General features: G+C 34.6%; 1 protein-coding gene across 6 annotated transcripts in view; it reads right to left on the reverse strand.

The window, feature by feature from the left end:
- Window positions 1-785: 785 nt before the first annotated feature.
- HLTF (helicase like transcription factor) overlaps window positions 786-17,323 on the reverse strand; it is a 49,281-nt gene continuing 32,743 nt past the window's right edge. For 2 of the 6 annotated variants that reach the window (XM_041733888.1, XM_041733887.1), the window contains exons 18-25: window positions 16,125-16,304; window positions 10,658-10,782; window positions 10,002-10,180; window positions 7,819-7,944; window positions 7,389-7,501; window positions 6,852-7,032; window positions 5,131-5,211; window positions 786-2,981 (exon numbers count right to left, since the gene is read on the reverse strand). In XM_041733888.1, the coding sequence (XP_041589822.1) occupies window positions 2,829-2,981; window positions 5,131-5,211; window positions 6,852-7,032; window positions 7,389-7,501; window positions 7,819-7,944; window positions 10,002-10,180; window positions 10,658-10,782; window positions 16,125-16,304 (1,138 nt within the window). In that variant the 3' untranslated portion in view covers window positions 786-2,828. Of the gene's footprint in view, window positions 2,982-5,130; window positions 5,212-6,851; window positions 7,033-7,388; window positions 7,502-7,818; window positions 7,945-10,001; window positions 10,193-10,657; window positions 10,783-16,124; window positions 16,305-17,323 lie in introns of all 6 variants that reach the window. The other 4 variants (XM_041733886.1, XM_041733883.1, XM_041733885.1 and 1 more) reach the window with 3 other exon arrangements.

Here is a 17,323-nt window from a genome sequence, read left to right on the forward strand (position 1 = left end):
CTATAACATTTCTCATGAAATATTTATCTTTTCTTTACCAACATATTGATACCAGGTCAAGTCTTCTTTAAAAAACTACAATGTTGGGGCACCTGGGTGGTTCAATTGGTTATGTGTCTGCCTTCAGCTCAGGTACAAATTTCAGAATGTAGAACTTAAGAAAGGTTACTACATACTTCTTAATAAATGAAGGAAACTATTACACTTTTTACAAATATTTTAACGTTAATATAGTTAAAAAGGTTAAACATCTTTCTTATTAAGCCAAATATAAAATTTGTCATGTTTAACATATCTTCCAAATCCTAATGAACAGAATTTTGGCAGGTTCTATAAATAACGGAAAAAAGTGCCCTTGACTTCCCCCAATAGAAAACATACACTGCCTGAAGTCGCTAGTTTTATTGGCATTCACTAGTAATAAACACAAGGTATTTTCTTGATTTACTATTCCAATCCTAGATTAGGGCAAAATTTCCAATGCAGAGTGCTATCTAGTAATACCACTCTACGTAAGTATTGCACCTCCTTTTTTTTCTGACAGATGAGGAAAAAATAATTGGAACTAATGTTTTAGAAGATAAAAGGCATTTAACTTTAAAATGTATACACTGACTTCTAAACAATTTGGTCAAATTGAACAAAATAAAAAGTGTTAAGAATGAGCAAACTTGTATTCTTAGTATTTTATGTACTACCTGTAGAAAGCAACTGTGTAATACAGGTATGAGATTTCATAAAAATTTTCTTCATAGAAAAACTCACAAAAATCATGGCACAGAAGCTAATTTTTGAAACTTTTATTGATTTTAAAACAAAGTCCAGTTGAACCACAAAATTCTGTTGGAACCACAAGTGGTAATACAATGTCTTCAAGATATCTCTAAAGCTATTATTCTACATAATGATGAAACAGAATTAACAGCATAGCATAATACGAACTTTTCATTCTGGTGGTTTATATTATTTTCTTAGGATGAATTAAATTTGTTTAACACCATTTAAGAGGACTGTACAAAAACAGGTTATTTTTTAAATGACTTGCCAAATTTATCATTATGAATGTTTAAAAACAAGTCTATAAATGGGTAAAGAAGCAAGCAAAGTCTTCACTTTTACAATGGGTTTGCAAGGCTTTGTCTTTGTAAGCAAGAAGAGTTTTTTTGCTGGAAATTCTTTTTGTACTTAATCTCACGGGAGTATTGGTACACAGATACCCACATACCATATTTCATGAGATTTTCATCAACCTGATTTTGTGTAATGCTAGTTCTATAAGGTAAAGAAATTCCCTACTGCTCCTAATGCTAGTAGACCAACCCCAAGTTACTAATCCATTCTTGTCCATACAGAAATGTCTGTTGATCCTTTTAACCAGGCCTCTGCCCTTACCTGCTGCCAAAGAGAAAAATTGCTGGGAAGACTCTTGCTGTCTAATCCACTGTTTCTTGGAGCAAGAGACCACCCCGCACAGGGAGGGGGGAATTTAGCTATTGATAGACTTAGCACATATCTAGCTGTATGCCCAGAACACAACACTGCCTTCAACCTCCTCTTCAAGTCACTTCTTAACACTATAAGTAAAATACAAGGTGTTCCGTACGTCTGCATGGTCAAACAGGAAGCTTCTCCTGTTACAGTAATCTTTCTTTGGATTAAAGTTTCCCTTAAGGAAAAACACCAATATCTATCGTGATTGCCAAATGTAGAGCTTATTTTAAATGTGACTTAGTCATCTAGAATGCCATGGCAACTACTGATGAGTCTGATTATTAACAAAATAGAAAAAGAGGACTAATTTTATAGATAAATGTAAGGATGAATTACTGAAGTTCCAAAATCAATGTCTGATTCTAAACACAGTAACAAATCTTTCCATTCAGGATTAAGATGTCTTTAAGAGTTGAAACGATTTTTGGAGGTCATCCAGCCCAACTTCCATCCAGATATCACGCCTCTCACATATAGTAGTCTTCTGAATTATAAAAATTTATAAAGTTATTTTTTTAAAGAAAAGCTACATAAATAAAAATTATCTCTATATATAGAAATACCTATTCAGCAATCCCATAATTTAAATATTCAAATTAAACTGGGTAGAACTGGTTCCTTCTCACCCCTACAGACTGTATTTACACACTAACACATCAAATTACGTTTAAATAATAGTACTACTTGACTGTAATGGAGAAAAAGTGTTCTAACACAGTCCCTAATATTTTCATAAACCTAAAACTGTAAATCACATAAGTGAATTATATATTGAACTGTAAAAAAAAAAAAAAATAAGTAACTTGCTAATCTGGACATTGTCTCATTTAAGGTTTGATTCTGGAATGTAAATACGGTTTTTCAAAATAATAAAATATCTTGTAGATAGTCTACATATTAATCGTTTACAAGGACTGTGAATCCATCGCATCACAAATGGGAAGCTCAAGTGATTAACCAAATGTGCCCAACACAGAAAATAACTCTATTTGGTCAAAAGTATAAAAGGTCTGACCTTATTCGAAATATGAAAAAGCTGAGTATTTGAAAGATATATGAAAATACTCAGCAAAGACACTGTGAAAACCTGAATAACAAAGTAACTTTCTAAAAAAATTATTTTAGGCCACAGTATATAACAGAACTTATTGCTATTTGAAATATCATTAAAAATAGGTTTATATATAGAAGAGATTATGTATCAGTAATACTAATATAAAACGATATGCTCCTTTTAGAAGACATACTCTCTAGATCTCATTTCTAAAACTCTGTATTGTGATTTCCAAAATTTCTGTATATATCTAATCAAACTGACCTTACCAAAATCCCACATATTATAAATCAATTAAAGTTCTGATTTCATTAATTTTAGCTTGTTTCATTTCATTAGCATTTGTCTTTTTAGTTCCAAAGGCTCCAGCAGCAAGTTCTCTTTTTGTGTTTTGTATTTTCAGCATATTTTCTTCAACAGAATCCTTTACAATGAACTTTAAAAAGAAAAAACAAAAAGTACTTTTTAGGTCACAGTATTTAAAATCTTCAATGTAAAGAAACGAAATGATGTCTTATAGCATTACATAGAGTTCAAAATTGGTCAGTAATCTATTAGAAACTTTATCTCTCCTTTTTCTCTCAATATACAATGAGCATATTTAGAAATGCCAGAATAACCAGAGCTGAACATTGCTTTCCCTCATCTCTCAATATAGTTGTCTTATATAAAAAGAGTATGGCTATAAGGCTTTACGTTACATCTTAAGAATAGCACAAAAACCGGGACGCCTGGGTGGCTCAGTGGTTGAGCGTCTGCCTTTGGCTCAGGGCGTGATCTCAGATCCTGGGATCGAGTCCCACATCGGGCTCCCTGCATGGAACCTGCTTCTCCCTCTGCCTGTGTCTCTGTCTCTCTCTGTGTCTCTCATGAATAAATAAATAAAATCTTTAAAAAAAAAAAAAAGAAAATAGGACCAAACCCAGCAAACTTTATAGGCAACACTAACTGCAATACTAGCAAAACAAATTCAGGATTTATTTAAAATGAGATTTTCCCAGAAATGGAAGAATGTGTGTTTATCTAGTTTAACTTATAATGTGGAAAAGGTAAAGAGACATCTTCTCAACAGATGCTTAGCTTATTAAATAATTCTGATAAAAACCCTGATAAAAAACTTCATTAACCTATAAAATACATGTTTCTCAATCTTAAGTGTATCCACTAGAAATTTACTAAGAACAGTATACTCAATGTAAAACAAAAGGAACAGTTCAAAAATGATTACTATCACTGCTCATACAACATCGTATAGAGGTCCAGTTACTGTGATAATTAAACAAGATGTATGTATTACATACAACTTTAATGAAACACAAAAAAGACCTAAATGAAAGAAATACTAAATTCTTGTATGGAAACACTCCTTATTTATAATAAAGACCATTCTTAATCATAAATTCAATAAATCCCAGACAAGATTTCTTAAATGCGATCTGGTAACCTAAATCCAGAAAGTTCAAGAGTAAATAGGGAATTTCCAAAAAGAAGGGTAATGAGAGCACTCTGCCCTGCTAGGTATCAAAGCATACTTTTAAAAAACCATTGTAATTCTGAGAGTAATACTGTCCTGGGAAATCAATAAAATAGGAACAAAGTCCAGGAAGGAACACTGATATATATGAATTAGTTTATGGTAAAAGTGAAATTTCAAATCAGTAGAAAAAAAGGATATACTTAAAAATAAAATGGCTTTTCATTTGAAAAAAGAACTATATTATGAATCCTAAACAAGAGACAAAATATTTTATAAGCAAATATTTACATAACTCACATACATCCTTAAACCTATTTTGAAAGCAACTTGAAGTTAAAAAAATTCTAAATCCAGAATTCTAGTTTTCTTTTCTTTTTTTAAGGTTTTATTTGAGAGAGAGTGCTCATAAGCAGGGGAGGGGGACTGAGTGAGAGGGAGAAGCAGATTCCCCAATGAGCAGGGAGCCCAACACACGCTTGATTCCAGGATCATGACCTGAGCCAAAGGCAGATGCTTAACCAACTGAGCCACCCAGGCATCCCCAGAATTCTAGTTTTCTTAACCAGTTCTGAAGAAGTATTTGCATATAATATAATGCTCATTATGGCACTGTTCTTATTAGAAAAGTATCAGACCTGCTAAATAAATTATGATGTATCTATTTGTGGATGTAATTGCACAACAGTGTGAAAGGTACATAATGCCACTTAACTGTACACTTAAAGATAGCCAAAATGATACTGTTACGTATGCTTTACCACTGGGAAAAGAATAGGTTTTATATGTTTATATGGTAGTCCCCAATATATACTATTAAGGGGGCAAAATATGTTGCAGAATATAATAAAGTATGATCCCACTTACCTTAAAAGAAATTTTTAAAAGGAGAGATGTATACATACAAATGAATCTATGTAAACAGAGAGAAAGGGACTTTGAATAACATGTAAAACTGCTGATGGTGGTCTCCTCTAAAGGAGATTAAAGCTGACCTTCCTATTTTGTTCTGCATAATTATTTTGCAATCTTGTAACATATTCATGCATTATTTATATAATCTTAAAAACCTTATCAGCCTAATTTTAAAATAGATGGTTTAAAAACTCACTTTTGTGATGATAACTTCTTGCTTCTGGCCAAGTCTATGGCATCTGTCAAAGCACTGATCTTCAGCAGCCGGATTCCAGGCCTAACAAGAATATGAATTACTTTATTACCACCCTGATCTATGAGTGTTCTGCACAAATCCTTTCATTTCAGTACTACTCATTTACCTTTTACAGACTCAAATTTTTCTGACCAAATTCAGATACTGACATAACTGCTCTGAGAAAAAAAAATACACCTCCCCCGCCCCAACTGTGACAGCCACAGCTATCCCCCTCCTCCATCATTTCACTCCACTGCTTCCAGTATCTAATCCAGTGCCTGATATACAGAAAGCACACAGCATGAGTGCTTGTTCTGTAATCACAAAGTATCTTTTCTTTCCATTCTAAAATTGATCTGTCTGCTTAACAGAGGGGGGGAAAGGGTTACACATCCTCTTAAATGATTTAATTTATATCAGAAAAGATCTATAATTTGCAAAAAAAGGTTTTCTCCCCTTTTGCTGGTCTTTTTCTTTCACTTTCTTCCTTATCAAGAAGCAAATAAATTGCGTATCTGTCCAAAAATCATCATCTAAGATTACCCTCAGGTTAGTTAATATAACAAATACATGGCTACAATGATTTTTTTAAAATCTAACAATAAAATATTAAAACTCTAGCAAAGATTTAAAACTTCATTCACTGAATTAGTAGTCCAGAGTGCCTACAGCAATCTGTGCTATTAGAAAAAGGTACTGCAGGGATCCCTGGGTGGCTCAGCGGTTCGGCACCTGCCTTTGGCCCAGGGTGCAATCCTGGAGTCCTGGGATAGAGTCCCATGTCGGGCTCCCGGCATGGAGCCTGCTTCTCCCTCTGCCTGTGTCTCTGTCTCTCTCTCTCTATCCTGAACAAATAAATAAATAAATCTTTATTAAAAAAAGAAAAAAGGGGCAGCCCTGGTGGCGCAGCGGTTTAGCGCCACCTGCAGCCCAGGGGGTGATCCTGGAGACCCGGGATCGAGTCCCACATCAGGCTCCCTGCATGGAGCCTACTTCTCCCTCTGCCTGTGTCTCTGCCTCTCTCTCTCTCTCATGAATGAATGAATAAATAAAATCTTAAAAAAAAAAAAATGGTGCTTCCTGGGCCTCATCCTTAATCTCTGAGGACAGAGGTCAGAAATTACATTTTACCTAATTCTTTGCACATTAAAACTTTAGATCATTAGCATCATGATGGTAGCTACTTTGTCTACCTTATTTATAGCCAGATTCCTGGTGTCTCTAAGACTCCCTCACACAACGCAGGATTGTATTATTTGTTAGCCAAATGAATGAAACCACTACACCAAAGCATTACAGTTAATAGAAACTTAATTCTACATACAGAGGTAGAAAATCACAGCACAGACATTAAGAACATAGACCCTGATCCTGGTTTGCATTTTACTGTGTGATATTGGGCAAGTTATTTTACTTCTCTGTGTTTCAGTTTCCTCACCTGTAAAATAAGGACAATAAGACTTCACAGGGATCTCTCACAGGAATATTATAGGGATACTGTGAGAATTTCAGTTGATACATCAAGTGCTTAAAAGAAAGTCCTCAATAAACATTTGTTATTATCTATTTCTAAAGTTTGTCTAAGAATTTTCAGTTACAACAATGAAGGTATTTACCAAAGTTTATTTAAAAAAGAAAAAAGCTTAATAACATACTGAAAAGTCTAGAGAACTACTTACTGGATCCATTAAAAACACTCGAGAAGCTGCAGAAAGATTCAAACCAACTCCACCTGCTTTTAAGGACAGAAGCATTATAGTTGGAGATCCTGCTTCAGTGTTTTGAAAACACTGAATTGATTCAACTCTTTTCTTCTGTGCCATGGAACCATCCAAACGAGTAAACACAAATCCAGAGGCTCTAATGGAGGGACAAAAGAGACAAGTAACACTTTACATACAATTTTTAAAATGTTAAGTAATTACAAATTTCTTCATTCAAACTAATCCTTCCACTCATTTATTCAACTCATTATTGAATATTTATTCAAATATTTGCTAACCATCTACTACCATGTCACGTTCTGAAGTCAGTTTTTTTTCTAATACAGGACTTAATCTTTAAAATTCAAGGCTCCCAGGAAATATTCTTTATTGTGACTACCATTTTAGACAGATGAAATGAATAGAACTGGAAGAACATTATTTTTTGCTCTCCAAATCAAAACACTTACATAAAATCTTTTTACTCACATTGAGAATCAATAGTGAATTTACCTGAGCGGTGTTTCTATTAAAGACAGGAATGTTGTAAACTGAGAAACAACTAAACTTTTTATGTTGGGGTTCTTCTTTCTTAAGTCAATCAGTGCATGCATTAGAGCATTAATCTGAAAAAAACATCAGGACACCCATTAGATTCCATTTTGAATGGGCAAAATACATGTAACTTTTTTTTATTAGAAAAGAATGGTCCTGCCCCATTATTTCCCTAAAATGCAAAAGTAAAAGACAACTAATGTTTTTAGAAATTAAGACGGAAAGAATACAAACTGAAGTTCCTTGCCTCTTAAATCCACCACTATCAATAAAAATGTTAACACTAACCGAGTATAATATTCAAATGATAGGATTATAAGCAGAATTATTTTAAGACGTGGTATCCTTATATAAAATAAATACTCCAGATATTGCCCATGTGTATTACCTTCGAACTGGATGTCCATTCTGTATTAGACTTTTTCTCAGTGTCACATGCCAGTTCTTCCGGAGGACATTCTAATAAATTGTCTCCATGTATATCATTTCTGCATAAAGGACATTTAGCATGTGGCTATATAAGAAAAAATAAGATATAAGTTTATCCAAGAAACAAATATAAACTTCCCTACAATTTTTTAAAAGTATGGTAAATTCTATATCCTTAATAGCTAACATTAGACTTTTTTATTAGATTCATTCATTTGAAATAAATCTGTACACACTGAACTCCAAGCAGATGTAATATTCTTATGTGTTAAGTGGGACTGGGTAAAAAAGGGAGCATAACTTATGGTATGTCATCTTGACAAACAGTAGGAATCCAAAACAAGTATTATAAAATAATTTACCCTTAAACATGGGTTTGAACTACAGAGGTCCACTTATATGAAAATTTTTTTCAATAAATACAGCACAGTAAAATAAATGGATTTTCTCTTATGATTTTAGTGTCTTCTCCAGTTTACTTTAAGAATACCACATATAGGGATGGCAGGCTGGTTTAGTTGGAGGACATGCAGTTCTTGATCTCGAGGTCACGGAGTGTAAGCCCCACATTGCATGTAGAGATTACTTAAATAAATAAAAACTTTAAAAAGAATGCCACATATATAACATAAAAATATGTGTTAACTGTTTATGTTATCAGTAAAGCTTCCAGTCCACAGTAGGCGATTAGTATTAGTAAAGTTTTAGAAGTTAAAAGTGATACACAGATTTCAACTACACAGGCAGTCAGCATCCCTAACCCCTCCCTGCATTGTTCAGGGTGACCTGTACTATTTGCAGACCAGTAAAGAAACCATGAATAACAGTATCTTAAACCTAACTACAACACAGCACACTACTTGGAACTGTCTTTAGAAGGGAAAAATGTCCTTCTTAATAGCTTATAAAGCTGGTCTAGACCTGTTAAATCCTATCAGGCTCATTCAAAGCAGTATTTGTTGTGTCCACTTGTACCATACTAATAAAATATCTCCTAAATAACTATACACCAAATAACATTGTAATAAAAAGAAATTCTGAAACTGAAGCTGTTAAAAGTCAATATAGTAAGGTCACCTTTAGGGATAAGGTAACTGACTGGACGGGGACACAAGGAGACAAAAGTAGTAGTTACATGGATATGTTTACTTCATAATCAACTGTACAATCATGATCTGTTTTTTTTTCTATATGTATACCGATGAAAATGTTTTTAAAAACTCTACCCTCAGCTGAAAAACTGCTTAAACATTATTCCATTCCCAAAAACTCTACCATAAATTAGAATCCAGACCTACCTTATCCAATAGCCAATAAAACACATGTAGCAAAAAGCCACACTGAGACATGCTAGAAATGTATAATACCACCAGACTCTAAACACTTAAGTTAAAAAATCATGTTAAGTATCTCAAATTTTTATATTTTAGATATTTTGGATAAATAAAAATATTAACTTCATCTGTTTCTGCTAGAAAATTTAAGATTTTATTTACTTATTCATGAAAGGAACAGAGAGAGAGGCAGAGACACAGGCAGAGGGAGGAGAAGCAGGCTTCCTGTGGGGAGCCCACTGCAGGACTCGATCCCGAACCCTGGGATTAGGCCCTGAGCCAAAGGCAGACGTGTTCAACCCGAGCCACCCAGGCACCTGTCTACTAGAAAATTTAAAATTACCTTTGAGTCTCACATTACTGATCTATTTATTGGACAGCAATGATCTTAACAATAGAACTAGGATATTGCCTATGAACATGCCTCCAAAAGTATAGTGTCTTTTATGGTTTTGTTTTTCTTAAAGATTTATTTTTTCATGAGGGACACAAAGAGAGACAAGAGACATAAACAGGAAGAAATAGGCTCCTGGAGGGCAGCCTGATGTGGGACTCGATCCCAGAACTCTAGGACCATTCCCTGAGCTGAAGGCAGATGCTCAACTGCTGAGCCACCCAGGCATCCCGTCTTTTTATGTTTAAAAGGACTTAATTAAAAGAAATATATCACTGACATAATTAACCATAAAAGGTGCACTAGTGAATCCAAGTGCAAAACTCCTCATAGTCTGTCGGACTTAGGTTTTCATTACACTCAAGACTGACCAGTGTACCCAAACACTGAATCTGTATCTAGGATAAAACTAACCTGCTCATTCTGAATGACTTGGCAAATACAGGGTTTACAAAAGACATGTGCACAATGTGTTATGACAGGAACCGTTAAAGAATCCAAGCAAATTGCGCATTCTTCATCAGAACCTGAGCTCAGAATTAACTTCATCTTCCTTATTAACTTCTTTCGTAGTTCTTCAGGTGTATCATTTCCTAGAGAAAAGGCTGAAAAATTAATTTCACAGCACTATTTGTAATATGACTAGACAAGCTAATCTTCCTTATATAGGAAAAAGTTTTTATAGTTTATAGTCTTTATTTAGGCTTTTACTATCTCAGGAAAAAAACATAGTTTAAATTTAAAATTCATAAGCTAAAATAGTAGCTAACCCATATAATATACCTTACACAAAAGCATCATTAGAATCTGCACATACTACCACAGAATAAAAGGCAGATCCAATTCAAAATGGCAATCTAAGAGTATCTATCACTGGAAATCCTGGAAGACATCATTATTATTCCATTTCATTGGTAAGAATTTGTGGGTATGTTCCAGTTGTGTCCTATTCCAAAAACAACGTCCATTTAACAAATAAGACACTATATTTAGGGCATAAGAAAAATTTCTCATTCTGATTTAAAAATCCCTAACAAATATAACAGTGTAAACAAGCCATATCTACTTACCTGAGGGACCACTGGAAGACACTGCATTTGTAAGAAGGTGAGTATGACAACAAATCTGCCGCAGTCTAAGCAAAAGCCCCAGGACATCCGCATAGTGTGCAAGGACAGTCCCTTCATTAAAATACCTAGAAGTAAAAAAAAATGTTAAATATTATGAAGGCCTCTAAACAATATTATTCCCTATTCTAAAACAGTGGAATAAAAATGGCATTGTTCTTCTCTGGAAATGACTTCAAAACAATGGAAAACAGAAAAGCCCAACTACCTTTAATGGAACCATAAGAGATTTGCAACAATAAAGCAAAATATTTGAGAAATGGTTCCACCAATTACAATAGAAGTCAGATAGGGAGATGCTGAGAGAGATGACTGCAGATCTCAAACAGACCTGCTAGAGCACAATTCTTCAAAATAGATGGCATGCCCTGAAGGGAAAATCATCATCTTTCATGTGCAAAATTTGACAAAAACAGAGTGCCCGGCTGTGGTCTGAACTTGCAAGGATAAGTTTTACACCAAGAAGAGAAGGCAAGCTAAGAAAACACAACAGACCTACTATGTTTTTTAGGAAAGATTATGGGCACAAGATTCCACATTATAAGGAACCCTACAGCTTCTGACCTTTGTTGTATAAACACAAATAATACCTAAAAAAACTCAGATATAACCCTGAGTCATAATTAAATAGGATATTTCCTATTAGTCTGGGACACAGCTATGCCTCCCCTTCCCCCTTCATATTAACTTTTTGCAAATAGCTAGGCCAGAAAGAACTCAAGACATTCAAATATAATAATCAGCAAAGATCAAAGAAGGAAAAAATGGCAATGAAAGAAAACTCACCAAAAAAATATTGCCATAGAACAAATAAAAATTATGAGCAAGGATAATGCCATGATTTACTATCATGGCAAAATAACAGATAAAAAATGTGCTACAGGGATCCCTGGGTGGCGCAGCGGTTTGGCGCCTGCCTTTGGCCCAGGGCGCGATCCTGGAGACCCGGGATCGAATCCCACGTCGGGCTCCCGGTGCATGGAGCCTGCTTCTCCCTCCACCTGTGTCTCTGCCTCTCTCTCTCTCTCTGTGACTATCATAAATAAATAAAAAATTTAAAAAAAAAAAATGTGCTACAGCTCAGGAGTGTGAAGAAGAAGAGTGAACCATTAGAGAAATCAAAGTGACACTGAAATCAGCATAAAAGAGACAAACCACCGTGGAAAAACATAGGAAAGAATGTGGGAAACAGAAGAGATAAAAAGTAAAACAAAAATATGTAAAAAAATTAGCATAAAATGATACCCATGAAAAACAAAGAACATCCAACACATAAAGATAAAATAATGGAAGAGAAAACAACATTTAAAAAAACTTTACAGGAAAGAGAGAGAGAAAAAAAAAAAAGCCTGGAATCCACAGATTTAAATGGTACCACAATGTTCCAGAAAGAAATCAACAGAGAGAGGTATTGGTCAAATTGCTAGACTTTAAAGAAAAACATAAAATAAAATCATGTTTTCAATAGAAATATTCAATAGAAAGTACAGCAGAACAATGACAATACAGGCTTCTGAAGGAAGAATGGGTGATCCAAAAATCATATACTTATACGTCTATCACATTATTTAAGTACATTAAGGCAAAAGAAAAAGTACAGCTTAATGATTAGGAGCACAGACTCTAGAGCTAGACTGAGTTCAAAACCTGGCTTTGCCAATTTAACTGTGAAATTTTGGGTAGGTTTCCTAACTCGTGTACTCAACTTCTTCAGCTTTAACAGTGGCATGGTAGTAACATATACCTCACAGGACTGTCATAATAAAAAAAAGTTAACACATGGAAAACAGGGCAGCCCCAGTGGCGCAGCGGTTTGGCGCCGCCTGCAGCCCAGGGCATGATCCTGGAGACCCTGGAGCGAGTCCCACACATCGGGCTCTCTGCATGGAGCCTGCTTCTCCCTCTGCCTGTGTCTCTGCCTCTCTCTCTGTGTCTCTCATGAATAAATAAATTTTATTAAAAATCTAAATACATAAATATTCAACAATATAAAGAAGAGACAATATGAAGTTGAACTTTTAAGCTCTAGAACCAAACTGCCTGAATTTAAATACCAGCTCTGTCATTCACTTGCTGTGTGACATAGTATAAGTTACTTAACTGTTCTGTGCCTCATTCTTCACCTAAAAAATGTTGGTAGGTAATTATTATACTAAGTTAGATTATTGTTAATTAATACATATAAAGCAGTTAGGTTAGCTTAGTATGGGTAGCTTAGTCAAGCGTGCAACTCTTGGCTTAGGCTCAGGTCATCACTTCAGGGTCCTGAGATCCAGCTCCATGTTTCACTAACTAAATAAAATCTTAAAGAAAAAAACCAAAAACATATAAAGCACTTAGATGAATGCAAAACACCTAGTAAGTGCTCAATAAATGTTACTAAATGTATTATATATTAAAAAGAATACTTTAAAAATAACCTATATATTTTCTAAGGATTCAATAAAGTTATTCCTTTAATCTTTTCAAACAGATTAACCTTCACAGTCTATTCTCTGACATGGTCACTTACTACACTAGTAGTCAGCATTTCCGTTTAACAAATCTCTTTTGAGTACCAGACAATTAGAGTAGAAGGCTCCTCCAACCTCACTAGCCACTCTCTAGAGGTCTCACTAGACCTCTTCTCTAACATCACTCACTCTTGGTGATCTCATCTAGTCTTGTGCTTTAATTGCCATCTACACGTAGGTGACTTTCAAATATACATCAAGAACATTCCCATAAACTCTAATCTCATATCTGACTACAAGACATCTCCACTTAGAAATCTCAGAGGCATCATACAATCAATGGGACCAAAACCGAGCTTCTGTTCTTCCCTGAAAAAACTGTTCCTTTCTTAGTCCTATTTCTACAAATGGTAATTCCAACCTTCTAGTCATACTCATGTGAAAAACCTGGTGCTGGGGAGCCCTGGGTGGCTCAGCGGTTTAGAGCCGCCTTCAGCTCAGAGCATGATCCCGGAGTCCCGGAATCGAGTCATGCATTGGGCTCCCTGCACAGAGCCTGCTTCTCCCTCTGCCTGGGTCTCTGCCTCTCTCTGTGTCTCTCATGAATAAATAAATAAAATCTTAAGAAAAATAATAATAAAGAAAAACCTGGTGTTATCTTTGACTCCTATCACTCCTCATATACCATATCAATTAGCAAGCTCTTCTGGCTTTGCCTTCAAACTATAACAGAATCCAGCCATTTTTTACACCCTTCATCACTACTACTACATCACTACTACTACATCACTACTACTACACTATCATCTCTTAGTTTGATCACTGCCCACTGTTCTCTATTTATGCCCTTACTCCTAGACTCTAAATCTTATTAATACAGCAGCCAGTGATCCTTTTAAAATATTAAGATTACATCACTTTCCTAGGTCAAAACCCTTCAAGGTTTTCTAATCTAATAGAATGTAAAAGCCAAAAGTCCTTGAAATATGTGGACTGTCTTATGAAACCATCGTGTACTCCCACTCCAATCTCTGACATCATCATGACATCCTGCTCATATTATCCAGACACACTTACCTCTTTGTTGCTCTTCAAACTCACCAAATATACTCTTAACTCCGAGCCTTTATGCTTGCTGTTCCCTCTGCCTGAAATGTCTCCCAACTCCAATGTCTTTTACCTTTTAGATCTTTTCCCACAGAAACCTTCTCAGAAAGGTCTTCAGTGAATACCCTATTAAAAACTGTGTCAGCACTCCCTATCCCCTTTCTCTGCTTTAAATTTTTCCATAAATTTTAATTTTTAAAAATTGTCTCTTCCCTGCATTAAAGTATAAACTCCTAGAGGGTGGAGATTTTTGTCTATTATGCTGTATCTCAGTATGTGTTACACAGGCACATACTAAATTTTGGTTGAAAGAATGAATAAAGGAACTTTCAATCACCACTGTAAGATTCTGAACTCTGAAATAACTTGGTTAGAAAAATCTTTTTCAATCTCTCTAATTGCTGTTAAACTTGCTTTGAAATTCAGTGGAAGGGATCCCTGGGTGGCGCAGTGGTTTGGCGCCTGCCTTTGGCCCCAGGGCGCGATCCTGGAGACCCGGGATCGAATCCCACATCAGGCTCCCGGTGCATGGAGCCTGCTTCTCCCTCTGCCTATGTCTCTGCCTCTCTCTCTCTCTCTCTCTCTCACACTATCATAAATAAAAATAAAAATAAAAAAAAAAAAAAGAAATTCAGTGGAAGTTCTTAAATTTGAACTTGAATTTATTTTCTCAACCCTCTTCTGCTTTCACTTGTTTCCTACTCATTCTGGTTCCATGGGCACTCACATCAAACATGTCCTTGCTTGAACTAGAATTTCTCACTTTCTACCAACCCCGATCCCTTTATAACCCTACTTTATCAGTTCCTATTCCCAGATTTCACATGTTTGGTAAGTCATATTGACTTCTATATATATCCAATACTATGTGAAGCCTATCTACCACTCTAAGAACTTACAACTTATTATAATGGCTGTAAATCCTGCTATCTTCCTCAACTTCCCACCACCTTTCTCTGCAGATACTCTTGTCTCTTATTTCACTGATTATACTCTTTATCCCTTACTAGGCTTCATTTTTCTTCATCAATTTGCTTTATTTTTTTCTCTACCTATAGTCTCTTCCATGTTCTCTTCTCAAGGCAGTTAACCCAAATAAAATGCAAAAATTTGACAGAGCAACCAACTATCAATCTATGTACCAGTCTTACTTCCATCTTCCTCTTACAAGCTTCATGAAAAATGGCCTAACCCTACCTACTGCTACTACTTCCTTATAATTCCCTTATTCCTACAATTTGGTACATGCTTCACTATCCTGGTGAAACTATGTTAAGAGTTTACACCGGTAACTTCTGAATCACCAAATTAAACAGCTTTTCTAAGTCTGCATTATATGACACTACTGACCATTACCTCTTTCTTGATTATGCGGTCTTCCATGGCATTCTCCAACAGTTTTCTTTACTTTGAAATTATGAAAACATAATTCTGCCCTTGACAGAATCTTCTACGATAATTTCTCTTTCCTATTTCTTAAATGTGAACATTCCCAAGGTTTTGGTCCTTAAATAGGTTTATTATCTCTTTATATGTATATTTCTCTCAATGTTTTTATCAATTTCCATGACAGAGAGCCAGGAATAGAAGTGAGCAAAGTCTTCTGACTAGTACTCAGAACTTGCCATTTCACATATACTTTTCATTTTTTTCCTAACTTAAGGACTTACTTGGTAAATTATAATACTATTTCATTTACTTCAACTACGAATTTGTAAAAAAGGAATTTAAATAAAGAAGCAAATTAACTTTATACTTCAGACTTTACTAACATTTCTAAGAAATATTATTCAGTTAAATAGGAAAGAAAATAAAAATTATTTTCTCAAATGGCTTTCTTTTTTCCATACCTTCCAATAGTAGCTCTGCCTTCATTTTTCACAGACTGATAAATTTTTCTCTCTTCATCTGAAAGTGTAATGTGCTGAATAAATACTTTACGTTCTGGTAACTCCAAAACAGGTTTGCCTTTAATTTTGCTTGTCTTTGTTCTTCTAAGAGTAATATTTTTAATCAGGGATTGCAAACGCCTAAGTCAAAATAAAACAAATAATTACATAACTTTTTACTTCTATATAAGTTGATTCAACAAAGACAAAAAAGAATATTTTAATATATTACTATTTAAGAACCTAAGTAAAGGTTTTTCTTAAAAAAATCTTTTATTTTGAGTCTTACCCAAACTGATAATCAGACATAAATTCTACCAATAGTTACAATAATGAATTCCTTGACCTCAATTCAATACCTGTCAGTTTAATCTTCTTTTATCCTGTCTTTATTTTTCTTACTTCTCCCCATTTTTGTTCTTCTAGTCACTACCTTTACTTCTTACTTCTGTCAACGACATCATCCAATATTCAACATTCACACTCTTAAGTACCAACACAAAGTAGAAGGCATTATACTAAAAATCATAAAACTATGAGGAAAGATTTTACCTTCGAAAAGGTTTTTCAGTAATATGAAAATCAAGGTACAAAAATCAGTAATTTTTACAAAGTAACGATGGCAAAAAGATTAAAACATGATGTAACAACTCAAAAGAGGGAGAAATACCTTCTAGGTTCTACAACCTTTACACTCCCTTCTCAGTATTAAAAAAAAAAAGGCACATCAATTAAGGTTTTTCCCAACACTGAAATATAAATACAATTTCTTAAAATAGAATTTACATAATTGGTTCTGAGAATCAAGCAGTTTTGCAGATGAGGCTGGTGGCTGTTGAACCTCCTCCACTATAACCACAGTAAGAAACACATTTTACTCCATCCAACAAATATATATATATTTTATATATATATATAATATATATATAATATACACGTAACCACATAGACGCATAACAGAAACCTTTCACAAAACAATACTATGTGTGATGCACTCTATTTTCTTAAATCTACTATTTCATTTCCTTTTGTAATGCTACCTACCATCTTTATTATGATTTCACAACCTGCTAATGGGTACCAAACTCCAAAAACCACTGTTCTAGGCAAAAACATTAAATCACATATTAGCCTAGTACCTTGTGAAATGGCTATGACCA

Source organism: Vulpes lagopus, chromosome 19 (genome assembly GCF_018345385.1).
Source record: "Vulpes lagopus strain Blue_001 chromosome 19, ASM1834538v1, whole genome shotgun sequence".
NCBI lineage: Eukaryota > Metazoa > Chordata > Mammalia > Carnivora > Canidae > Vulpes > Vulpes lagopus.